This window comes from Carettochelys insculpta, chromosome 7, assembly GCF_033958435.1.
Source record: "Carettochelys insculpta isolate YL-2023 chromosome 7, ASM3395843v1, whole genome shotgun sequence".
NCBI classification, from domain to species: Eukaryota; Metazoa; Chordata; order Testudines; family Carettochelyidae; genus Carettochelys; species Carettochelys insculpta.
This window is the reverse complement of record NC_134143.1, coordinates 46,794,073-46,820,720: the sequence shown is the minus strand read 5'-3', so window position 1 is coordinate 46,820,720 and position 26,648 is coordinate 46,794,073. Positions and strand designations below refer to the sequence as shown.

Genomic DNA, 26,648 nt, shown 5'->3' with positions numbered 1-26,648 from the left:
AAAGCTGTTTCTCACATTGAAGGAAGTTGTGCACAAATATCTTAGGGTGGAGCAGGCAAATAGCAGCCTGTGATCTGGATCCAGTCCCAGTGATCCCCCATCTCTGTATATACCTGCCCCTCCATAGGTACTGCGTGAACTCATTCGCTGCAGATTGCTGTTCGTGGCCAATGGAAGCAGCGGGAAGTGGTTTTCCAGTCTGCACCACTTCTTGCCACTCCCTTTGGCCACAAATGGCAGTCCGCAGCCAATGAAAGCTGCGATCACCTGATACCTGTAGAGGCACAGGTAGATATAGCAATGGCAGCCTTACAGGGAATTTTTTATTGCCCATCCCAATCGAAGGGCAGAATTTAGTCTATTGCATGTATATGATTGCACATAGCTATCGCAAATCACTGTATTATCTAGACACAAGGCAATGAATTACCCACAAGTTGGAAATGACTTGGTTTGCTGGCTTCTGTCTCAGTTTTAATGGTAGTTAAACACAATTCAGAGGTTTTCATGTCCCTCACTTTTAATTATAGAATAATTATGGTAACATTTCTCCTTCCCACCATAGAAAACAGTTAGAGAAGTGTATACTTATGGGCATTATAATAATGTCCCATATTACCCCATACTATAAAGGCTGCTTATATGCTTCAATATTTCTTCAGTTGACCATGTATTCCCTGACTCTGGAATGAATCTGCTTGCTGCATATGACCAATGGAGAGAGTGCGCTGATAGCAAATCCTGTTGTGATTATTCACTGCATATTGACATCACACGCTGGCATGAGAGCATAAAAGAGGAACTGGAAGCTCTAGTGAAAGACAAAGGTAAGGACAAAAAAAATCCCCCCAAAAAACAGAGTACTGCTAACCTAGTTACCATCAAGCATGAAAGCTGACACAAGAAAAAAAAGATCAGCTGCTTTTTAGGGTAATATATACCCCCCTAAAATCAAGAAATCTCTCTTGGGAGCTCAAGATAAAGTTATTGGGTCCAGTTCTGAAATCCTTACATTGTTAAAACTTCCATTGACTATACGGGAGATTTATCTGTGTAAGGAATTTCAGAATCAGGCCCATTGGTCCCAATTGTGCAATATTATTTTAATTGTGTAATAAAGTATATATCAAAGTGTTAACTGTGTTATTCAGAGTATTATGGATTGGCACCAGGATTCATGCCCACTTCATCTCTTGTTTAGTTATTGGGTGTTTGCCCATTCTCCAGCCAGTCTGTAACGTAATGGAATAAAATAGTGCATTCCCAGCTTGCAGAACTTGAAAGTAGCAAGTGTTTCTTGGGTACCAACACTCCCTTTGCAAACACTTGTGTCTGTGTAAAAGAAGCCGTGGATATGTACCTGGTGGACATTGTCTATTAAAGAACCTACCCATTGCAAGATTAAAAATAACAAGAAGTGCTGTAGCAATTTATAGACTAACAGATATTTTGGAGCATAAGCTTTCATGGGCAATGACCTGCTTCATCAGATGCACGAGATGAAGTGGGTCTTTGCCCATGAAAGCTTACGGTCCAAAATATCTTCTGTCTATAAGGTGCCACAGGACTTCTTGTTGTTTTTGAAGATACAGACTAACACGGCTACCTCTCTGATACTTGTCACTACTGCAAGATTAGTGCCTTTCGCTAATATGTTCCATTAGTCACATATTTGGGTCCATGCTTTGCATTCTGATATGCCTGTGCAATCTATTGGGCTTCAGTGGCAACTGTAGTCATACATTCAGGGACAGAATTTGTCAATTAACATAGAAATTGTTAATGAACCTTCCAATAAAAACAAAAAGCAGTCAAGTAGCACTTTAAAGACTAGCAAAATAGTTTATTAGGTGAGCTTTCGTGGGACAGACACACTTCTTCAGACCATAGCCAGACCAGAACAGACTCAATATTTAAGACACAGAGAACCATGCTCACCTTGATTATCTTTTTCTGATTTGTCCTCCTTGCTTACTGTTTTTGGTTCTCTGTGTCTTAAATATTGAGTCTGTTCTGGTCTGGCTTTGGTCTGAAGAAGTGTGTCTGTCCCACGAAAGCTCACCTAATAAACTATTTTGCTAGTCTTTAAAGTGCTACTTGACTGCTTTTTGTTTTGATAGTGTATAGACTAGCACGGCTTCCTCTCTGTTACTTCCAATAAAACTCTGAGTGGTAGTGAAGAAAATAGCTGTTCAAAGTTGGAACCAGACATTTTTCATAGCTACCGCATGTAGGAATGAAATGGAGTGTATCTCAGTGTGATTATCACTGGAAAATCATTGTGGTTCTTATCTACATAAAAACAGTGTGAAGCTATGCAATAGAAATGGACATGCTAGGCCCTGACACTAAATGAATCAGATCTCTCATTAGGTAGAAATGAGTTATGCATTTTCTGCAGTGTGATATACTTAGATGTTGCCCATGTAGTGCTACAGCTGAAGGATATTGTTTTGAATGTAGTGATTTTGGCTTTAATTTGCAGTTTTAGCATTAGTAAAATGATTCAAGCATAGCACTTAGTAATGAGCCAGTATTAGAGCTTAGAATTCAAGCCAGTCCATAGAAAGGGTTAAGATTCAAATCCATGAATTTTAACTAACTGTTGTGGCTTTGGTTCCAGATTGGATCTTAAACTAGAAATGGGTTGTTTATTGGTTCTGGTTTAAATGCATCCAAAAAAAACCAATAAAAGTACAACATCTGGTATGCATTACAACATTTGGAGCCCAAATCTCATATGAACAGATACAAGTGTTCATGCTCTTTAGTCCATTTCTGAACCCTGGCCCTGATTCAGTCTCAGTCCTCAACACTAGCCTGAAAATCCTACCCATGTCTGAACACCACCTTTTCCATCCCTCACTAGTAGACATGAGTGATTTGTTTTCAGCTGTGACATTAAATACACATGTAATTTATTTTTTTAAAGGTGTGAACTCCTTTCTAGTTTTCATGGCTTATAAAGACAAACTCCAGTGTACTGATGCCCAGGTAATACAGAATAACTGAAACACAATAAAAATAAAACTACACTTTTTATAAACAACAACCTTATTGACATTAGGAAATTCTTTCCTTCCTTCCTGACAGATGTATGAAATATTCAGCATTATTCGTGATCTCGGTGCCATTGCTCAAGTGCATGCTGAAAATGGAGACATCATTGACGAGGTATAGTAAATGTACTTACTTAAATTAAAAATAGTCACAAAATTAATCTAGGCCAAAATTCTGCCCTGAAATTTGGCTGCACAATAGTCAATAGGGGACAGAGCAGTGCCTGGCACATTTCCAGCATTTGACTCATCCTGCCAGCTCAGGAGCAGGTGGGACATAGCAGGCCGAGAGGCTTACGTTGCTGGGGCCCCTGACTATGTCTGTGTAAAGGATCAGCATATGTTCCATTAGTGCATGCTGCCAGTTACACTGTCACCCAGACCATAGTCCTATTGAAATCACTGGAAAAAGTATCATTGACTTCAGTGGCTGGATTAAGGAAACATAAGAGCCATGGAGATGAAATTCCAAGATATCTACAAGAGGAAATATGGATGGCACAGAAATAAACATTTCTTGGATCTGCAGTGTGGTGGCCAGTGCAGAAGCTGGGCTGTCGTCTCAGTGCTCCGTGCAGTCTTAGGTTTGTATTCTGCCCCGCTAAGGCATATGGGGAGTAGAGGAAGAGTGTTCTCTGCTGCTTCTTCCCTGCATCGTCTGCCCATGCACAGCTAAGCAGGATTTGGCCTTTAGGATAATCTGATTACCTGAGCTTTGGAGGGAGTGGACTAGCAGCAAAGCCTGTTGACCTTGCATATTGGCAGAAAAATTTGGAAGGAAATCCTTATTAAAAGTAGAGTCTCATGCTGGCTACATCCAGTTGGTTATCATAATAGGTGCATATATAACAGCTATCTGTATAGTTTGGTGCTTCTTGCTTCCCTAAGCAGTGCCTGCCTTGCAGAAGTTTTATTCTCATTGGCTGGATCTACACTACAACATTCTATCAACAGAAGTCACCGTCGACAGATATTTCTCGGCAAAACTTCTGTTGACAGAATGCTTGCACACCTAATAGAGGATCCCCCTGTTGATGCCCTCTCTTGACAAAGGCTGGGGCTACACTACAGACTTTTGTCAACAGAAGAGGCCTTCTGTTGACATAACTCAGGGAACGTCCACACTTTTAAAGCATTCTCATGACAGAACTCTGCATTTTCCTCCAGAGTATTATCCCTTAAAAATTTGAGGCATAACAATCTCTGCACAGAATACTGTCGACAAAACTGCTATATGGACACTTCTGTCGACAGAGAGGGCTTCTGATTGCCAGGCAGCCCTCTTTGCAGAGCTGCCATTCTGTTTTCAGGCACCAGATGGCGGTGCAGACTGGCAGTTCTCTGTGAACAGAGCAAGTTGCCTGTAAATGCAATCCATTGACAGAATACAGTTGAGATTTTCCTGTCGACTGTAACTTCTGTCGACAGATACTTCTACTGTAGACATGGCCAAAGAGGAGCAAGGCTTCCCATACCTTTGTCGACAGAACAGCCAACCGCAAGATCCGCAAACAGGGATGCACGGTGAACCGGAAGCCCTCTCTGTTGACTGAGGGTCCCCTGGAGTGTCTACACTTTTTTTGTCGACAGAGGCGCTATGCCTTATATGGTCAAAACAGAAATCTGCTGGGAAAAATGTTGCATTCTGTCAACAGATTCTCAACAGATGCATTTATAATGCGGACGCTCCCTGGTTTTGTCAACAGAAGACCATATCTGCCAAAAAAACCCTGTAGTGTAGACCCAGCCATTTTGTTAAAAAGTCTGAGGCTCTGGCACTGAATATTGAAGAGATTTGAGTCTTTCTTCATACTGTATATTTCAACTGATACACAGTTCTAAATGGAGAAGTAAATAACAGCAAAGGGAGTATTTTGCATTCAAATTTTGTACTGATTTTCATTCTACCAATCTCCATTTTAACATAGAAAACTGTGAAATAAATATTGGGAGTGTACATTGCAGAACAGAAGTAAACTTGTCACTAATTCTGAATAAGAATGAGGTAACTAAATGGCAGGTATTATATAAGAGAGGAGTTTGCAATTAAGTGCCATTTCCCAACATTTCAAGTGGCCTTTTTGTACCAAACTTACTATCAATTTTTCCCAGTAGGCTTTTTCATTCTTCTTAGCTGGCTGTGAAACTCACTGTGATCCCAAGCAGATCAATATCTTCAAAAGTATTTATTTAAGCTGCTGGTGTGATACTGTGGAGACCTGAGAGTGAACTTCCATGCACTCTGCAAAGCAAACATGGATGCTGTAGAAATAAAAATTACATAAATTTGGCAGCTGTCTGTCTGTGGAGGGCAGCAAAAAATTACAGCATCCACTCCTCCACTAGTAGTGGGTAGGAGCCAGCACTGCACAAAATGTCGGCAATACTAGCTAGGAAGGGGTGCACCCAGGACAGCTGTGGAATGTACTGATTCAGCATAATCCATGAACAGCGTCTGCTGATGGGAATAATTAGTAACAGCAACTGCAGTGTGACTCTGTCCTTCCCCAGCATGAGAAAGGGCAAGCAGTTGAAATACTTCAGGTGGCTTCTCCTAGGGTGCAGAGGGCCAAGATGGCACAAGGAGGTTTAAAATAGACATGGTTGTGTCTGTTTGAGTCACTGTGGAAAACTGGCATTTAACATGGCACACTGCCCACTAGTCCACCTCTGCTGGGAATGCCTCCAACATTCCATGTTGCACACAGCTGCAAGTAGCTACATTCCCTCCTGCCCCTAACCAGTCTGCTTAAGAACCATTTCCTTTATCTCCCCCACTGCCACCCCACACATGCACGCACTGTCCCTAACATGGGATTTCTTTCATAAACATGATGCTGGCCTAAGGGCCAGGGCAGGTAATAGCCCTTCAGCAATGCAGGGCTAGCGTTGGCTATCTTGCCCTCCTTCAGAGCTGCAGGGGCTGCTCTACCAATAGGCAGTGCTTTTTTTGTGATGGTACATACCAATATAGCATACCACTAACTTTCTTCGGAGTGGCTGGGAGTCTGAGTTCCTGTCAACCCTGCAGCACTGTGGGGGCTGGGAGCTGGAGCCCCTGAGTCCTGCAGCCATGCAGGGCTAGGAGCCAGAGCCCCCACCAACCCTCCAGCAACCACAGGAACTTGGTGGGGAAGAGGGAGGTGGCAAGAAGCCATACCAGCTCCTCTATTTTTTTTTTTTTTTTAACAAAAACAGCACTGTCAATAGGTAACGCAGGTAGTTTGAATCCTGGCACCTCTTTCATTAGAAATTGTGCACTGATCAGGGCACAAGGAAACCTGGGTACCATAGGTTGAGGGCGATAAAAAATAGGACTAATAAAGATGAAAACATTCCCCGGAAAGCATGTGTGGCAAGGGATACACCTGGTTGTGGACAGTACAGTGTGGTATAACAGGCTCATTTGGGATAACTTGCGTAAATCATTGCCACAAGCAATGTGTCTCTTCACAAACTCCTGCACATGACTGCGCTTCTGAAAGCATAGCACTGCCTTGGCTGATGGAGCTACCTGACCTTCAGCCTCCTGTTTCCCAGGGAGCTTGAATAAACAGCTCAGGACGCGTGCATATTTATTGGATCATATTGCTAAATTGTTTCGCACCAAGTGAACACCACCAATGAATTGTCAGATCATTAGAGTGAAGTATGCTGAGTACTAAGACCAATCCCACTAGAATGTCTTGTTTATTATTGTCATAGGAGGTTACTGTAGTATCTGTGAAGATGCTTTAATTGTCATGAATATAAATGGTACTATGGGATTTTATTGAGGAATTTCCGTGATCCTGAACTACTTCTAAATTCAGTGTCCCAGTCCCACATCAGTTTAGATCAGTGTTTCCCAATTTTATTTGGCCACAAAACCTTTTTAAACTCAAAAGAATTTTGTGGATCCTCATTCACAGGCTCTGCCCACCTCAGGCCCCAAACCTCCCCCCATCTCTAGGCTTTACTCACCTCAGCCCTCAAATCTACCCCCCCCATACTGAAGCTTTACTTCCCATCCCAAGGCTTAACCCCTCTCAGTCCCAAATCCCACCCCCATCTCCAGAATTAACCTACCTCAGCCCCAAATCAGCCCCTGGTACTAACGCCTCCGTGGAGCTGTCCAGGGAGCCTATGCTGGGTGGCCACATATATCCAGCAGAAGCAAGGCTGGCATGGACATGTTCCACTGGTGGGGTGAGCTGAGCCATGCCCACCAGAGGGGCGTGGTCACTCAGATAGTGGAGCAAGTGAGATCCTCTCTATGGCTCCTGCCCTGCCACTGCTGAAATAATGGAACAAAATTCATTTGGTTTAACAGCCAGACCCTCCCACCGCCCTGCTAGCCATTAAACCAATTAAATTTAGTTCTACTGTTTCAGCGGCAGCAGGGCACGGAGCCACAAAGGAGTCGGCTATTGTAATAGAATTTTCTTGCAGAATACGTATTTTCACTTCACAGCACCCCGGGGTACTGCAGAACACCATTTAGGAAACACTGATTTAGACTGGTCCCTTCACTTACTGTTTCTTTCATTTGTCTACATTCACTTAGGAGCAAAAAAGACTGTTGGAACTTGGAATTACTGGACCAGAAGGGCATGTTCTTAGCCATCCAGAGGAGGTAATATCTTGAGTTCTTTAAAAGGACATGTTTAGAGCTTTAGAGAAATCTCCATTCAACTAAAGGAGATGTTGCAAGACCTCACTTTGTTGTGTTCCTGTGTCCCAAGGTTGAAGCAGAGGCAGTGTACCGTGCAATTACAATAGCAAAACAAGCCAACTGCCCATTGTATGTTACGAAAGTCATGAGCAAAGGTGCTGCAGATGTGATAGCTCAAGCAAAGCGAAAAGGTAAAACACCATTTCACGTTTACATCTTAATTAAAACTATTTGCTTGTCTCCTTGAGTATTACTGCAATAATAGGAAGCTAAGGGCCCATAATCAGCCAATTTCTGGTACATCTGAAAAGTACAAAACTTGACGTTAGCTTATGTTTTCAAAATATACGGGCGTTTAATTGCACTGAAGTGAACTCAAAAGAACTGAAGAGATTGACTGAAGACTTTGCTATGCCAGCCTCATTAGGCAGAACTGGAAAAAATGTCAAGAATTCATTTCCAACCTCTTGTCATACTTTGAACGGAAAAAAATAAACCTGGCAATAACTGAAAATTGAAACTGCTGACACATGGGGAAATAAAAGAAATATTCCTCCAGGGAAACAAGGTAGCGTGGTACCTAAAATGTAGTGATTAGGACAGATCCTCAGCCAGTGTAGCTTCACTGAAGCCAATGGAGTTGAGTTAATTTACACCAATTGTGCAGGGTGACAGAAGTGAGACACAGAAATATCCAGTCATAGACGTAGAAGAATGAGTCCATCCCAGATGCAAATCACATGATTTAAATAGAGTTATATCAGGAAGATGAATTTTGCCCATAGTTTTTGTGTAATTTTGGTATTCCATTGATTTTTAGACACTTTTAGACAAGGGATTTTTAGACACTTTCCCTTCCCTGTTACAAATAAAGAGTTGTGCCTTAACGTGTGTGTTCTGCATTTTTTGGTCTTTCTCAGCAAAAATAGTACTGAATAGTACTTGAGGATTTGATGCAGGTTGTTTTCTGATTGGAACTTTGTACTTTTACAAGGCGTACTATTCAACTTTGCGGCAGTCGGATTGACTGACAGAAATTCAGAAAACTAAAACACAGAGAAACTGGCTCAAACCACTTTTATTGCTAATCTCAGCATTTGTCTAAGCTGTGGGAAAAGGGAGTGTGCGATTGGGAGCATACTATACATTTTCAGATTATTATTATTATTTATTCCGTAGGTACAGTTGTATATGGAGAGCCAATTACAGCAAGCCTTGGCACTGATGGATCACACTACTGGAGTAAGAATTGGGCTAAAGCTGCAGCCTTTGTTACATCCCCTCCAATTAGCCCTGATCCTACTACATCTGATTATCTCACTTCACTGTTAGCATGGTGAGTTGGCAGGATAGTAAATGACAGTGCCATGGAAAACAAAACTGAGTCCCTCAGGCTGTTAATATTCACCCCCAGAGATGAGACCAAAGGGCACAGTGGAGTTTTGATCCAATCTTTTCACAGTTCCATGCAGGCTGGATCTGGGGTTTGGGATTAGAGTCTTTGCTAGTCATAACAAAAGAATTTACTAAGACCATTCAACAAGACTCCTTGTGGAGAAGAGTACTATTCAGGCTGCATAGGGATGAAGAAATCAGGTCCCAAAGTTAACACATGGAGACTGCGTAGGGTTAGACTACTGACCTGTGGAAGGGCATCCCTAAGTAGTAAGTTTTCTGTTCTAATAGGTTTCATGAGGAGAATTATTTTGCATTCTGTGAGATTTCACAAAATTCTTCTCTAGAGGTGTGACTGGACTCCAGGAAAACAGCTTTGATTTGATCGATCAATCTTTGCCCTATAGAATAATGTCCACAAATGCAAAATAAGCTATGGATATAATTAAATCTAAACGCAGACTTGACATAAATCATAAAACTGGAAGGGACCTCAAGATGTCATTGAGTCTAGTCCCTCTTCCTGGCAGGGCCAAGCACTCTCTGGACCATCCCAGACAGATGTTTCTCTAACCTGTTCTTAAGTGATGGAGATTCCACAACCTCCCAGCTCAATTTATTCCAAAGTTTAATCAACCTGGCAGTTAAAAAACTTTTTCTATCTAATGTCCTGCCTTTTATATGGAACTATACATCTCATAGAGCTGGAAGGGACCTGGGGAGGTTATTGAGTCCTGTCCCCTGCTGTCTTAGCAGGATTAAGCACCCTCTCCCCACTGTTTTCCCCCAGATCCCTAAATGGCCCCCTCAAGGATTGTGCTCACAACCCTGGGTTTGCAAGGCCAGTGCTTAAACCACTGAGCTGTCCCTTCCTTGCTGCAGTTTAAGCCCATTGCTTCTTGTCCTAAATCAGGAAGTATGTTTCAGGGCTTCATGAGCAGTTGTCTCTAGAGAGCCTCATTCCAGAGAGTCATCTCCGCTCCTCCCTTTCCTTCTCCCGCCTCTATTATCCTGGTTCAGATTCACTGAGTTATAATAGATTCCAATATTATAGAATTTGGTTTTGTCCTGGGTCAGGCCATGGTTTTCAGGGCTAAAAAGCTGGATCAGAAGTCAAGACTGGTATGTTGATTAAAGGTGTGCAAATACTGGGTATTTAAGATAACATTTTCAAAAGCATCTAGGCATTTAAATCCTATGGGATATAAGAGGTTAAATCCCCTAGGCACCTTTGAAAATTTTACCCTAAGAAAGAAATTCACTGTTGTAAAGAGGGCTAAACACAAGACCTTGGAGCCATTTATGCTACATATCAGAGAGGTAGCCAAGTTTGTATCTTCAAAAACAACAAGAAGTCCCTGATGCATCTGTTGAAGTGGGTCGTTGCCCACAAAAGCTTATGCTCCAAAATACCTGTTGGTGAATAAGGTGCCACGAGACTTCTTGTTATTTATGCCACAGTTAACCTACTCTTTTTAAAGAATATATCTTTGCACAGAAAAGCCCCCTGAATTATTACACTGAACATTACCATGTGAGCAATTTTATCCAATAAGTGCATTTTTGTTTGTTTTAACTCAGTGGGGATCTGCAGGTTGCAGGCAGTGCACACTGCACATTTACCACTTCACAGAAGGCTGTAGGAAAGGATAACTTTACCCTCATTCCAGAGGGAACAAATGGCATTGAAGAAAGAATGTCAGTAATTTGGGAGAAATGTGTGGTAAGTAACAAAATCAGTTTGCAGAGTTTTCAATTCAAGTACATGCAAGTGGTGTTTTTGTTAAATATGAGGATTTATATAATAGCAAGATTTTCTGTAATGAAAGGGAAAGTGTACATTATCATCTTATGTTACTAAATGCCTAAAACCTTTACTAATGAGAGAAAACGTAACATTTGAATGTAAATGTCTTGGAAGAACTTATTATTGGAATAATATTCTATCCCAGTCCAAACTGTGATCAGAAATAAAAGTGTATCTGGAAGATTTTTGTCCAGGCAAAAAAGGAGTTTCTATTCATATTCTTTCAATAGGACTGGATGAACTATATGGAATTTGTTCAGTTGTAATTTTTGTAACATTATAGTACCCTCCAAATAAGTTATGAGTCTCTGGCTGCATCTACACTAGCAAATTTGTTTGGAAAAGCCGGGCCTTTTTCAAAAAAACCCACAGAGTGTCTACACACAAAATGTGCTCTTTCGATCTGAAATCCATTTTCCATCAGCCCTCTTCCTTTCCTGGATAAAGAAGAGTGCCTTTGTCTGAAAGATCTTTTTGAAAAACAGGTATGTAGATGCTCTGTGGACCATTCTCTCAAATGAGCAGTCCTCGTGGTGCCAGATTTTTTGATACCTGACCTGTTTTTTTTTTTAAAGAGCAGGGGCTGTGCGGACGCTTTCTGTTGAAAGAGCGGCTTGATCTGTCGACATACTTTTTTTGTGTGTGGACATGATCTTTCAAAAGAAGTTTTTCCAGAAGATCTCTTCCGGAAGAACTCCTTTGAGGGCTTGCTGTAGTGTTGATGCAGCCTCTGTATTGACTTCAGTGAACTTTGGATCAGGTCCACAAAGAACCTTGAGAGTAGTTTGTTTTTAGAGAGACAAGGTGGATGAGGTAATATCTTTTACTGGTCCAACTTCTGCTGGGAAACACAAGCTTGCTACCTACATAGAGCTCTTCTTCCGTTTTCTTTTGTCAGCTGTGCTTTTTATCATGCACTAATTGTTTAGCACATACTAACAATGTTCATATCTGAAAATATTCATCTTCACTGGAGCTCTGTCTCTCTAAGTTTTTATTTCTCAGTCACCATTATGTTATCTGAGTTCTTTCTTCTGGTACTCCAGTTTCTTGTATCTTCCTCCTAGTGGCATGAATTTGAGGATCAATGGTACTTGAACAGATCCCCTTCCAATAAAGTTGATTTTTATGTTGTAAAAGGAATCGCATAATTTGAACAGTGACTTACTTCAGTATCAATTAACAAAGGTTTTGGGTGTGAGCTCAGTACTTGCTGAGGGAAATGACTCCTGTAGATGAAAGTGCTGCCAGAAGAATGATAAGGATATATATTAATTGCACCAGCCTTGTCTGTAGTGAGGCTACAGAGAGGTCTGTGGCAATTAATGCACCATGTGCACTTATTATTCAGTGTTGTGGGATACAGCGTCTGTTGTATTCAGTAGTGTTTGTATCCAGTGTTCTTCTTGCAAAAAAAAAAAAAAAAGGAGCCGATACAGCTCCTCACCTCCCCTTCCCCCACAGCTGGGGCTGCTACAAGGGCAGTGGGGGCTCCAGCTCCTGGCCCCTGCTGCTGTGGGACAAGTGGGGGCTCTGACTCCCAGCCCCACAGCAGCATCCCATCCTCCACCCAGCTGAGGCGGGTAGGGGGTCCAGCTCCCAGCTCGGCGCAGCTGCGGTGCTTGTAAGGCTCCAGGCTCTGGCCCCACACTGCTGTGGGGTCAGGAGGGCTCCAGCTCCCAGCCCCATGCTGCTGCAGGGTCATTAGGGGCGCCAGCTGCCACACAGCTGGGAGCCAGATGGAGCCCTGAGCCCTGCCAGCAGCCCCAGGCATGGGAATGCAGTACCAGCACATCCTGCTGGAAAAAAAAAAAAAAAGCCTTGTTGTTATCATAGGAGAACCTACATGGTGGCCATAATATGGGAGCTGCAGTCAGTTTTCAATGTATGATACTCTAACAGTCTTTAACGACTCTTTTTTCAGGAACAGCGCCTTTTTGAATTAAAAGTAGGGGCCAAAGATGGTGTGAACTTTTATGTGTGTAAAATAGCATTAATTCCAAATAAAATTAGAAATTCATTTCTGTTAAAATCTCATTTTCCGGTAATAGGTTTCTGTTCTCAATCGCCTTTCTTTCTGATTTTCAGGCCTCGGGGAAGATGGATGAGAACGATTTTGTTGCAGTGACCAGTACAAATGCAGCCAAAATCTTTAATTTTTATCCCAGGAAGGGGCGAATTGCTGTGGGTTCTGATGCTGACATAGTTATATGGAATCCCAAAGCTACAAAAATTGTCTCAGCAAAAACCCACAATCTGGTAAAATCATTTTATGAGATTTAATTCCTTGATTTAGCATTTCGCAGCCATGTGTATTAGTGAAATAATGTAGTTCCTTTAATCACAGAAAAATTGGAAATTATGCCAAGTGGAAGACTAACTTGGGTAAATATCAGTATCATTGTTTGTTAAATCTCAGGAGAAGGGAAATAAACCCCTTTTGTTATTGGTGATGTCTGTAGTGGCACAAAATATGTAGAGTAATTCTACAGAATATGCAGTAGCAAAACAATACAGGGTGACCATTCTTGTGTTGTAAATATGATGCAATTAGCCTGTAGTGTATAGACATAGATAAAAATGTAGGCTATGGTTACTCTACAGCGTTTTGTCAACAGAAGTCACTGTCTGAAGAGATTTCCCAACAAAACTTCTGTTGACAGAATGCGGCCACACACAAAAGCCAATTGGAAGAGTGCTCCACCCTGTTGACAGAGCATCTGGACTGCCAGGCTGCTATCTCGACAAAGCAGGCACCCGGAAGCACAACAGACAGGGCTGTCCATTGTTCTGGATGCCTTGTCTGTCGACAGAAGTCCCCCTCCGAGCATCAATACAGCTTTTTTGTCAACAGAATCTGTCAGTAGTGGCGTTAGAGGCAGAATGCTGCCGGCGAAAGGGATAGACTGTCAACCACATGCATGTTGTGTGTGGATGTTCCAGCAGTTTTGTCAAACTTGCTAATGTAACTGTAGCTGTATAGTGCTAACCTTAACATTTTCCTAGCTTAGCTGAATTCCACTGAATAATCTTGAAGTGCTGTTAACCTGCTGCCCTCCCTCCCCAAAGAATATCTTTCTTATGTTGCAGAACATGGGGAATTTTAAAGCGGTACAATTTTAGTTAAGATTCAACAAAGCTATAAAGCTAAAAGTTTGTTTAAAAGCCAGCTAAACATTGGCCATAGCCATTTTCCAACAGACATTTTTCAACAATAGGAATCTTGTCAGAGATTCAAACCCAGCTTTCCTTTCCTGGTCCGAAATAGCCTTCACAGTTTCATGATATTCCATTGGGGAAAGATTCAGTGTCCGTTTGAACTGTACCTTCTCTAGGGTTTCCTAGTTCATAGGCATCCCAGAATGAGCTCTCACCTAGAACTTGAAAAGCACAGTAACATTTGAAGCATTAGTAGTAAAACTATAGGTCAATATTAGTCAAATGAAAAGGGGCAGAACTGATTTAAATTATTTTGTTGAAACATTTCTGACAAAAAATGAGTTTTTGACCAAAATGAATAATTTTGAGGAAAATGAATTTTTCTGCTATTTTGTTGGAACAGAAACTGAGATTTTTTCAGTTAAAAACTTGTTTTTTGAGTTTGACTTGCAATAAAGAAAAATTACCTTTGCTTTCAGAAAACAAAATTATTAAATTTTTATCAGAAATTATTTCTGAAAGCCAAAAAAGATTTTTCATTTGGAGGTGGGAAGAATATTAAAAGTAAGAGAAAAAAGCCTCTATGGGAAGTTATGAAAAACAAAATGTTTTCTAGTTTAACTGGTATCTTTCAACCAGTACTGCTAGAGGACTTGCGGTTTCCTGACAAGCATAGCAAAAGATTCTGTCTCTCCAAGGTAAGTTTCACAAGAACTGTGCTAGGTATTGAGGTTAAGCAATTAGATAGTTACCAATACCTAAACTGTTCTCTAGTTTGTTTCACAGGTAGCATAATGAGTGGGTTAGGCCAATGCTAAATGTTCATGAATTTAGTTTGGCCGTTCCACTTCACTTTAATTCACCAAACTTATTGAGATCTTTATTGTTTCTAATCTAATCTAAATGATTATTTAATGAAAGATTAATTATGCATGAAGAAAGTATTACAAAAATGTGTATATGTATATAATTGGGTAGGCTGTGGGCTTTTTGGTTTTTAACCCTAACCTAACTTGGACTATCCTGTTTTGAATTTATCAGAATGTGGAGTATAATATCTTTGAAGGAATAGAGTGCCGTGGGACCCCTTCTGTGGTTATAAGTCAAGGAAAAGTTGTACTGGAAGATGGAAACCTCTTTGTCACCCAAGGAGCTGGTCGCTTTGTTCCTAGGAAGACATTCCCTGATTTTGTTTATAAAAGAATAAAGGCAAGAAACAGGGTAAGGAAAGTATTTTCTTTCAAATGAAAAATCTCTGTATTTATCCCTATTCTCATGTTGCTGTTAGTGTTGTTTTATAGCATCCCATAACCTTCTGGTAGACCAGGGGAGGGAAAGAGGACCCTTTTCAGAAGCAAAAATACTATCTGCTTCTAGACCTTGAAAAGGTGTAAAATGCTCTTGTGCTCATGTGTAAACAATGTTCCAGTCCAAATGACAAGTCTTTCACCTACCACTTATTAATTCATATTCATCTTAAAACTGTAATGGAGTTTTATATATGGTTCCATCAAATATTTGGTACAGTCCAGGGGTGGGCTGACCCTTGGCAGGCCACCAAACACTTTATTTACCTTTGCATCCACAGGTAAGGTTGCTCACAGCTTACACTGGCTGTGGTTCACTTAAGCTTCGGGAAGCTGTATCCCCACACGCACCACTGCCTACAGCTATTATTGGCCGGGAATTGTGAACGATGGCCAACAGGAACTCTCAGCAGCCATACTTGTGGTTGTGCAAATGAATAAAGTGTCTGGTGAGCCACATCCACCCTGCAGGCTCCTTATTGCCCACCTCTGGTATTGGCTGATAAGGTATGGTGAGTCTCCCGGCACAAATGGAATGCCTTTAGTAAAGTCAAGGGTAAACTAGCCTATTATTAATTACAAGAGAGTAGACAGGAAAAGTACAAAGATGTAAGCTGCATTATGTGTCTGATTACATGGACCTTCTGAATTCAGTTTGAAAGATAAAAGATTTTAAAATAATATATTTAATCTGAATGACATGATACATTATAGTGAAATGATGGCGACATTTTTACAATTTAGTTGTAGGTATTTCTCATTAGAGATGTCCAAGGCTTAGTGGGTCACTGATATTTTTATTTCAAATAGAAAAGGTAGGCAATCACACTTAGGGGTATCTCCCATAATGAAGTTAAGTTCTTCTTGCAGCTCTTTTCAGTCATTTTCGCTAAATTCTTATTGGTTCAAATTGTTCCAACTGGTCATTTGTATGTTCTGGATGGACATTTTAAATCTGTTACATGCATGGGATTATAGCAAGTGTGTGCTCATGCAAGAATGTTTAGAGTGGAGTAAATCCTAAAAGAGGTCAAAGTCAATGGGATTTGCAGGGGCACAGAGAGGTCCCCATACCTCTCAGGACTGGAGCTATTCTTTTTGTTGCTCATTTGTGTCATGGATTGCAATAGGTATGGATGCTCCCCGCCAGCTAGGCATATCCCCTGTGCTGGAGACTGGGAGAAGGGTAACATAGGAACTAGTATGGCAACTCTGTCACACAGTTGATCTATTTCTGTACTTAGGTAAGTTAATAGGTAAGGTACCAACATAAGGAGCTCAGAAGTGTTTATTGTCATTCCTTCATTTTTATGGGACCACTAATATTTATTCTACCCTAGCTTTCTTTGGTGGCTCTTTACATCATCTCTTCACTGCACAGCACCTCCATTTTTCCCCACCAATTGTCAATGATTTCCTTGGTTGATGTATGAAGGGCAAGTATCAATAAGCACTTCATTTCTCCCGAACATACCAACTCACCCTGACAACTACAGTAATAACTTCATGGTGTGATCTCCTGTAGCTTTTCTTTTGTCTGTGAATTCATTGCAGTAATGGAGGCACAACGGTGTAAGGCAGAACCAGTACAAGAAACTGACAGAGCCTTTTAAATACTCTGAACCCTGTTCACAAGTAGCCTCAACTTTCAAAGCTTCCATCTCTGGTAATTTAAAACTGCAGTAGAGGCAGTGATCTGTGTAGTGACCACACTGCCTGCTCTCTCACCCACCACCACTCCTTTCTAACTTTCTGGTATGGCCATGAAAGTAACACATCGTATAATAGGAAGAATTGCTCCTGTACACTCTCCTACCTGCATTTTCCCCTCATATCTTGCACTCTTCTTAACTTGCCAGTAAGCCATTGCCAAGTCTGGTTGATTCTATTTGATGTGAATAAAGGCCTCCAAGCTATTTGCTAACAATCAAACTCCATGTATGTTATATTTGAAAGTAAAAATGTTGTCATTTTTCATTGTCCAAAGAAGGCACTTTGCTAAATATAAATTTATGCTTAAATGAAACTGGACATTCCTAGACTCCAAGTTAAATAATAATTGGGCATCAGATCAAGCAGTTGCTGCTTGCTTATGAAGTTAATTCATTTGTGCAGTTACATTTGATACTGTGGGCAACTAGTCTGATTGTCTGCATTAGGTTTTTTTGGTCCCTTGGCTTTTTGGAGGCAGAAAAGGGTTCAAAATGGTGTTGGAAAATATTGCATTGGATATCAACTTTACTGAGTTTTCTGTATTACAGAGATTGAAGATCAAATGGTATGAGAGGATAGCAATGAAAATGAAATGCTATTTTAAAAGGCAGAATAGTTATTCTTTACAATGGGTTGAACCTCTCTAATGCAGAAATCTCTCATCTGGCAACATCTGTAATCCAGCATGACAATAGTAAACTGGAGGACCACTTATTATGGGTCTGGCCAAATTTCCCAAGGTCACATACAGTTTGTTTCCAGCCACCAGTCCTGGCTCTCAATGTTCTCTGCTGTTATTTACCTGTAATTTACCCCTAAATGTCTTCTAAAGCTGTCTCTATGCAACCAAGTTATTTCGAGATAATAGCTGTTATGTCAAAATAGATTTGCTGTTGTTTAGACTGTGCACATGCTATTTCTGAATAAAGTTGAAATAGCAGGTGTGTTATTTCAAAAATCGGTAAACCTCATTGCAGGAAGAATAATGACCATTTCAAAATAGATTGAAACAGGCTGATATAGCGCTATTTTGATATAAGCCAAAATAGCATCCAGTGGCACTATTTCAAAATAACTGCGTGCAATTTCAAAATGCATTGTGTGTAGCAGCATTATTTTGAAACAAGATATTTCAAAATAGCTGTTTTGAAATAGCTTATTTCAAAATAACTCTGTAGTGTACACATACCCTTAGGCTGTGGACACGCTAGCAAGCGACATTGAAAGGGGTAATCCCGATCCACCACTTCAAATGGAGTCACTTCGAAATAAAGAGACTACAAACAAAACGTGGATCAACATTGTGATCTGCAATGTTGAAGAGACACCCCACACTGTCCTTTTGAAAGGGAGCAGCTACTCAGCCCAGAGCCTCCTTTCATAATAAAGGGTCAGGAGAGAGTGAGGGAAGGGTCAAATGGCTGGCAAGCCCTTCCTGGAACACAGGCGAGCCGCCCCCTTTAGGGACCCTTCCCAAACACACCCTACCCCATGCACATGCTGAGGGCTCAGGCTGCTTGCAGCCCATGGGCTCCAACTCAGCACTGGTGGAGCCTTGCTCAGCCTCAACACCGCAGCTTGCCATGGACCCACAGCACTTCTCAGACAGGGACATCCTGGACATCATGGCCAGCCTGATGGTCATCCTGACAGCATGACACTTCAGGCTCCATGCTGCCCACCATGTGACCGGCCTCCTGTAGGCCCCACATGGTGCATCCAGAGCACCCCCTTCCACAGGCCCACCACGAGTGGGGAATGGTGGGACATCATCATGCTGGAGGAGTGGGACGATGAGCCTTGGCTTCACGATTTTCAGATGACCTGGGCCACCTTCATGGACGTGTGTCACCCCCACGTGGCCTGCACTCCCCCTGGAGAAAAAGGTGGCCATTGCCTGTGGAAGCAGACATCCAGACAGCACCCCAGACAGCAGCCGCTCCTTCGGCCACCAATTTGGGGTGGGGAAAGCCACCGTCAGGGTCGTTCTTCTAGAGGTAAGGCAACTGGGGTCATGGTCTCCACCCCCATGGCCTCCACCCTGTACAGGTCATCAACCGGATCTGCCTGCGTTGGCTCATCTGCTTGTGGGACGTGGACACTGCCATGACCGGGTTCCAGCAGCTGGGATTGCCCAACTGTATCAGCACCTTGGACAGCACCCATGTCACCATCTGGGCTCTACCACACAGTCACAAATGGTACATAAATCAGAAGGGCTACCATTCTGTCATCCTTCAGGCCCTTGTGGATACCTGTGTATGGTTTACAGACATTTGCGTGGGCTGGCCAGACAGGGCCCACAATGCCCACATCCTGTGGAACTCATGGCTTGGCTGCAGGATGGCCAAGGGCACCTATGTTTCCTACGCTTGAGAGCTCCCAGAGGGTGACACAACCATGGCCCCATGCATTGTTCCCCTGTAGCCTGCCCCCTCCACACCTGGCTAATGAACCCTACACAGGCCACACCTACGAGAGCCAGGACTTCTACAGCACCCAGCTCAACCAAACCAGGAACACAGCAGATTAGGTGTTCGGGCATCTGAAGCCAAGCTTCAGGTGCCTGCTGACATGCCTGGAGGTGGGCCTCCCCAGTGTGCCTGTGGTCATGGGTGTGAGGTGTGCCCTCCACAATCTTGTGGAGAGCAAGCACAAGCTCTTCATGGCACACTGGGTGACTGAGGCTGTGCTGTGGTATGACCAGCCAGGCGTGGTCCCGTGCTGTCAGATGCACTGGTATGGGGTGCACGTGCGGGAGGCCTCCGGGAGGCCTTTGTCTGGGGCCCCTGTAACCTAGCCCTTGCCCACCCTGTGCAACCCCCCCTGCATACCCGTCCCCACCTCTGCCCCACCAGCACCCTCCACCCATACGCACGTCCCTCACATTCCCTACCCGATGCACAACATGGACACTATCCAATAAAGCTAACTGTTGATTTTTTGAACACAAAAATGTCTCTAACTATTTAAAAGGGGGGGGGGCGAGGGGTAACCTATTTACAAGGGAGATGAACTATTTACAAGGGGTGATGGGAGGCCTCACTCATCCATAGGGGTGGGGGAATGGGAGCCATGGCAGCCCCTGGAGCCGTGACTGCCCCGGGTCTGGGGTCCACTGCGAGGCTGGGACAGCACCAGGAGCACAGGCAAACTGGGGGTGTGGTGGCCTCAGACTCACGGAGGGTGCGGTGGAGCCATGGCCAGGCTGGTCGCACTCACCCACAGCCACCATGCAACCTTCTCCCTCTCAGCCATGGTCATGCTGGGTGGGAACAGGGAGGTGGGGGGGGCAGGAGGGGATGGTGGGAGGGACACAGACAGAGGCAGTGGGGGGCAGTGACAGCGGGAGGGCAGGGGTGGGGGCAGTGGGAAAGGCCATCCATGGAGCAGGCAGCTGGGCCAGACAGGTGGCGATGGCCTGGGGTAGGGTGTTGAGGTACTCCCAAGACCCAGTCCCAGGCCACCTGCTCCATGCAGAACTAGTTCCACAGCAGGCGGTTTTGCTCCCACCACACGGATGTGTGGGCTGCCGCTAAGTCATTGGCCCAGCTGTGGCTGCAGGCCCACCCAGCACAGCACCTGGTCCTGGGGGGGCATCACTCCTTCCTCCTCGCCAGCCGCTGCAGGGCTCCCTGGCATGTCAAGGGGGCTGGGGTGTCCTGCAGATGTCGAGGCTGTGAAGCCATAAGGGGAGAAGGTGGCACCCTGTTAGTCACATGGCCGGGTACCATGGGCCAGTGGCCACCTCCCTGTCACCATCCTGCCCTGTCCATGTGGGGTGGGACCCTAGGCTGGCCCAGCTGCTGTGCGGTCCATGCATGCTGGGCTGTTGGTGGGGCTAGTTCAGACCCTCCACCCCTCCCTCCCCAGTCATGTGCCCTGCATGGTGATCGATGGTACTGTACGGGGACCCCCCACTCATGCAGGCCCCTCCCTGACGGTGACCACAGCCATCCCAGGGCCCATGGCTGCTGGCCGTGAGACCGGTCGGTGCTGGCAATGGCAGGGTCCGCCCCCTCCCCCGCCCCGCAGGCCCAGTCCTACCTGAGGGTGCCTCGGGATTCAGGGGAGGCCCGAGCAGAGGTGGCCTGGCTCATGCCCTCCGATGGTGCAGCAATGTGTAGGGTCCCCTCATTCCTGCCCCAGCTGTAGCTGTCCCTGTCGTCAGCTGGCGGCTCTGGGCCTGAGGTCAGTGGTGCCGTGGAAGTGGTGCCGCGGAAGGGCCCTGGACCTGCCCTTCCAGCTCAGCCATGTCGAGCGTCTTCTCCAGCAGTCCAGCCTCCCTGCAGCTGAGGAGCTGGTGCAGCTTATCATAGTAAGGATGGGTGGCAGGTGCTGCCCCGACCACCTGGCTGAGTCCCTCCCCTTCACATATCCCGGGCGCAGTGACTTTTGACCCCACCTGGCTGCGGTCCAGGGGAGTGGCCCCTTGCGGCCAGGGTCTCAGCCAGTCAGGCGAAGGTGGCTGCATTCCATTTCCACACCTCTGTCCTCAGCAGGACGTCCTCGTTCCCCCAGACAGCCAGCAGGTCCCAGACCTCAACCTCCAGCTACAGGGCGGTCCGTCCTCTTTGGGGGCTGGCCGCGGTCCTGGGAGCCCTGCCACCCAGTGCCTTGGGATCCCTGGGGTCTTGCCTGCCGGCCATGGCTTCAGCTGGATACCTTTCTGCCATTCAGGGGGGTGCTGTAGAGTGTGTGGCTGTGCACACATGCTCCTAAGGCTGCCAGCACACCCTCAGCTTCCTGCACGGCGTGTGTCCCTACAGCTTTAAAGCAGCCGGAGCTGACAGCCATAGAGCCCTGGCTGCTGGCCAGGGTGTCTCTGTGCTCCTGGGAGGGGCCAGCTCCGTGGAGGACTTGTGATTTTGAAATGGTGGCCAGGGGAGCAGCTACATATATTTCCTTTCGAAATCGACATCAAAATGGGGCATTGTTCCCAAGATAGGAGTGGAACAACACTTTCAAAATGACCGCCTTTTTATCCCGATGCTGATTCAAAGTGAGTGATTTGTGCGTAGTCGCTCTGCTGCTCGTTTTCAAATCGCCCCTCATTTTGAAATCACTTTTGAAATTACTAGTGTGGCCGCAGCCTAAGACTCCAGTAAGCCGTGAAATTGTTGGTAATGCTGCTACGTGATAATGACCTCCCATGGTCCAGCAAATTCTCTCATCCAGCACTGGTCAGGTGCCAAAGGTGATGGACTAGAGAGGTTCAACTTGTATTTGTATTTGTCCTGATTTCATTATGCTCACATCCAAACCTTTTTCTATTTTTAAATGCTCCATTCTAGGTTTTTATCATAAAATGACTGGTACATCCTGTGGCTTGGGATGAGAAATGGTTATGTACAGGTAATAATGTGAATGGAGTACTGGTACTGTAGCTATTTCTCTGCACCAGCTTTAGATCTTTTGACAAGTCAGTGTGATGGATGGTTTAAAGTAGCACCTGATGCAATTCGACATTGCAGTCATGCTGTGTCAGGTTCCACTGTGTCACATCAGAACTCACAATGTACCAAAAGACAAACAGAATGGACTGTGTGCTGGAAAAATGCATTTGTCTGTTTTCTGTAACAAAAAATAAAAAAGTCTTTTGCCAATAAGCCAAAAATATGCACTGCCCCTGTCTTATATCCACTGTAAGGTGCCAGTCGAGCCCTGGAGGTGGAGCTATTGATCTCAATGTTAGGAGGAGACGAATACTGGTTTGATGAATCAGCTGGATTGCAAGCTGTTCAGGGAGGGGCTTGTGTCTTTCTGTGGGAGTGCACATGCACAGAGGCACTATAATAATCAAGACATGAACAAAGAATTAGTAGCAATACAATGGAATAATAGATCTTGAAGACGTACTGGGCTTGACTGTGAGTTTACCTAAGGCACATTTATGCAAGTCTGGGCGTGTGAAGTGGGCCAAAAGAGGGTGTTATTTTAATATAAGGTGAAAGCAGTGTAAAGAGGCCTTAGTGTAAATGAGAGCCATGCTCACTGTGTCCAAGATACACTAACAGGAAACACTTCCCATTTCATCTCTCTGCATTATATTTTGGAGGAGCCAGTGTACCATATCATCACCAGGTGGCCAGCTGAATGGAAAGGGACGTTTGTATGGGAGACTGATAAAAGTCCAAAACTGATATGCCATTTTCTTTTTTTGTCATCCAAAATCTACATAACTCCTTCTCAGAGCAGATGTTTAATATTCTTACTTTTCAAACAAACAACCTGAACTTCTGTGCAACCCTACAATAATAAATCAGGATATGTATGATGGAAAGAAGGAAAAACAAGGGAACAAATTTCAGCTTCAAGCTTCTCACCGTGTCATTCAGAATCGGCTCACATGTTCTTCGTCTATCTCACTACAGCTTGCTGAAATTCATGGCGTTCCCAGGGGACTTTATGATGGGCCAGTTCATGATGTCATAGTGACTGCTAAAGCTGTAGCACCCACTCCTACTTCAAGGATAGCTCCCTGCTCAGGCAAAATACTGACTCCTCCTGTCCGTAACCTGCATCAGTCAGGATTCAGCTTGTCTGGTAAGTTCACTCAGTGGGTACTGTAGCATTTGCAGGTAGGGATGAACATGGGTAGCTTAGACTGACTGAGAAGTGCAAATATTGTTTACAAACCATGCCCCAGTCTTCAGTAAGATTCATGCAGGCAGACCTGTGCACCCAGGAGGAGGCTTCCCGAGGTTAATGCAGCTCCAGACAGAGCCGGAAACCATTCAAACTGAGATCAATGGTAGGGTGCAAGCTTAGGTCATTTAAGTAGGATGGAGGGGATAGAATTGCATAAGTAATTTCTGCTATTGTAATAGACAAATTTATTAACAACTAAGTTTATATGATGATTGCCTTGCTGTTTTTGAAAAATCACTCTTTCCACTATAGTACAATTTATAGATTGTCTCTTACATACAAAAGCAACACAAAATTCTTCCAGATGGTTGAAAGATATTAAAGTGTGTAGGTCACATGGTACCAGACACAATGTGAGTCAAGTTTGTATTTAAAAATGAGGTGGCCGATGGAGATGACAGAGAAGTCCAGGACAGGCATCAGAATTATAAGGTCTGACAACAGAGATTGAAATCTTGGCCCCTTTGAAATTGACAGCAAAATTCCCACTGACTTTGCTGGGATCAGGCATTTACTCTGATTTGTGTCCTTTACCAATTCCAGAAAAGAAATGGTTAGATACACAGGAAACCTATGAGAGGAAAGTGGCTGAAATACAGACTAAGAAAGGGCATCCAGTGGTATCTTCTGGTTAAAACACCAAGGTCAAGGCTTTTGGGGAGACTGAGAAAGAAGCCTAGTTACAGAAGAGAAAATTACAAAGCACATGTACAACAGTGGATAATATCTGTACTATGGGTAGAGTGGAGGTCAGGTGACAAATGCTCATGTACAGTAGCTTGTTTTAGGGGAGGTCACTGGATAGCTGAAAAGGCGTTCTATCAAGATTTTTTTTTAAGGGAAAATCACAATTAAACTAATATCAGAGAGGTAGCCGTGTTAGTCTGTAGCTTCAGATGCAGCAGGTCTTTGCCAATGAAAGCTTATGCTCCAAAATATCTGTTAGGCTATAAGGTGCCACAAGACTTCTTGATGTTAATTACACTAATAGTTAATGAAGGAAGTAGAAGAAGAAGAATAGTCACCCACATTTTACAATGTAGAGCAGCAGTGATTCAGCCCAGTGGCTTGGAGAATGTCACACCTTTGTACAGGCCTAATACACTCACATCGCAGATTTGCTGCTTATGAGCTGTTTCTTGGGTTTAAGATGCAAGCTAGTTGTTATGACAGCCGTCCCTTTTTTTTTTCCTTTCATTAGGAAAGGGGAGAGTACTGCATATCTAGTTTTACAAGGGTACGTTTAAACTTATTCCTGTTAATATTGATATAAATCCTGTTTGTAACTGAAGTTGAATATTTTTACTTCTGTGTAAAAACATCATATGAGGTAGTTTCCATAGCCATAAACCACTGCTGCTTTATCCAGTGGTGGAAGTTTGAGTTTTACTTGACTTATGGAAGAACCACATACACGTTCTTCAGTCATTTGGCATACACATCATGCATGTGCTGCTCAGCTTAATATCACGCTGTGCTTGGTGCATGAACCTTTGTGCCTTAGCTAAGAATTTGGAAAAGATATGCTACATTATACAGTGACTGCTAAAACTCTGCTCTCAATTGGCAAAAATTCCACGGGTCCTTTATATGAAGTCCCAAAATGTTGTTATCTGGAAACTATTCACTCATGGAGAAATGAATCATTACCAAAAAAATCCTTGAATCAACATGTGAAGGATCTTTTCAGAAAACCACTTAGAATTTTCCAGTTCCTTCCAATCAGAATACCGTCGTTGTTTGTCATTGCATTTGACAGCATTTCCTATAATTAACCTTTTGATTTATTCTAATTTTGGATAGTAATGTGATTCGTTTTCCCACAACTAAGCTTGAGTTATGCTTTGGTTACATCTCAGCCTGAACATGAAAATATACTAATGTTATTTAACGTTCAAATTATCACTATACTTTGTAGCATCAGTGCTGATTAAGAGGGTTGCTAAAATTCAAAAGCATTTTAACTAAAATTTACAAGATTCTACATTTCATAGCTCTTGTCACTGCTGCATGCCTCGTTTATAAAGTTATCCCAAAGAGTAAAAAAAATATAGGTATTTATTCCTGTTTGAATTTTATTGTTCAGTTTCCAAACCAATATACATTAAGGACAAATAAATTGCTATTAATTAGCCATATGTGTCTATATATATTGTTATGAACAAAACATTTCATTTAATAATTGCCTATATATAAATCAATAGGGTCAGAACTTGTTTGCAGCCCTTCAATTTTTATGCCTTCTCTTTTAGGATCTCAAGCAGATGACCATATTGCAAGACGTACCGCTCAAAAAATCATTGCACCCCCTGGTGGACGTTCCAATATTACATCTTTGTCATAAAGATTCCAAATGTGATATACTCCTTGAAAATCTTGATTTCCACTGGGGCAGGCAGTCTGGGGAACTGCATTTATCAACATCATTTTCGCATTTACAGACTCTGCCTAGTTTACACTCACCCAGAACACCTTGCTTTGTGAGCTGTAAGCAATAGAAGTACAGCTCTAAATAGCAACCTTAACAAGAAATTATATGGGCATAATACACACTCTCAGGGTGAGGGGCTTGAATCTAGTGAACACCATGGAAATATAAAATTGATCTGCCGTCAAGGCAGGATGAAATTAGCCAAACATCAGTTTAACACCCCACACCCTTTCTCGTCTGAGTGGAAAATAGGGTAAAATGCCCAAGACAATAGAGCTCCCATCAGGTATGTTGGATATGTTGCTCTTTCAAATAGATATTCAGCAGATCTTTAACACATGCATGTGAACAATAAGCAGTTCATTTTAAAAATGTGCTCAGCAGTACTGCTAGCTGTCTTGTAATCAGGACAAAGCAGAAGACACATTTTGTGTTTAGTAGGCTTATTGTTTCTTTTCCAATAACAACTACT

General features: G+C 43.3%; 1 protein-coding gene across 2 annotated transcripts in view; it reads left to right on the top strand.

The window, feature by feature from the left end:
- Nucleotides 1–26,089, top strand: part of DPYSL4 (dihydropyrimidinase like 4) — a 32,249-nt gene extending 6,160 nt beyond the window's left edge. For both annotated transcript variants that reach the window (XM_074999583.1, XM_074999584.1), the window contains exons 4-14: nt 663–827; nt 2,933–2,994; nt 3,094–3,174; nt 7,606–7,674; nt 7,784–7,904; nt 8,893–9,049; nt 10,690–10,831; nt 13,004–13,174; nt 15,116–15,295; nt 23,469–23,640; nt 25,998–26,089. In XM_074999583.1, the coding sequence (XP_074855684.1) occupies nt 663–827; nt 2,933–2,994; nt 3,094–3,174; nt 7,606–7,674; nt 7,784–7,904; nt 8,893–9,049; nt 10,690–10,831; nt 13,004–13,174; nt 15,116–15,295; nt 23,469–23,640; nt 25,998–26,089 (1,412 nt within the window). The remainder of the gene's footprint in view (nt 1–662; nt 828–2,932; nt 2,995–3,093; nt 3,175–7,605; nt 7,675–7,783; nt 7,905–8,892; nt 9,050–10,689; nt 10,832–13,003; nt 13,175–15,115; nt 15,296–23,468; nt 23,641–25,997) is intronic.
- The last annotated feature ends 559 nt before the right edge of the window (nt 26,090–26,648 follow it).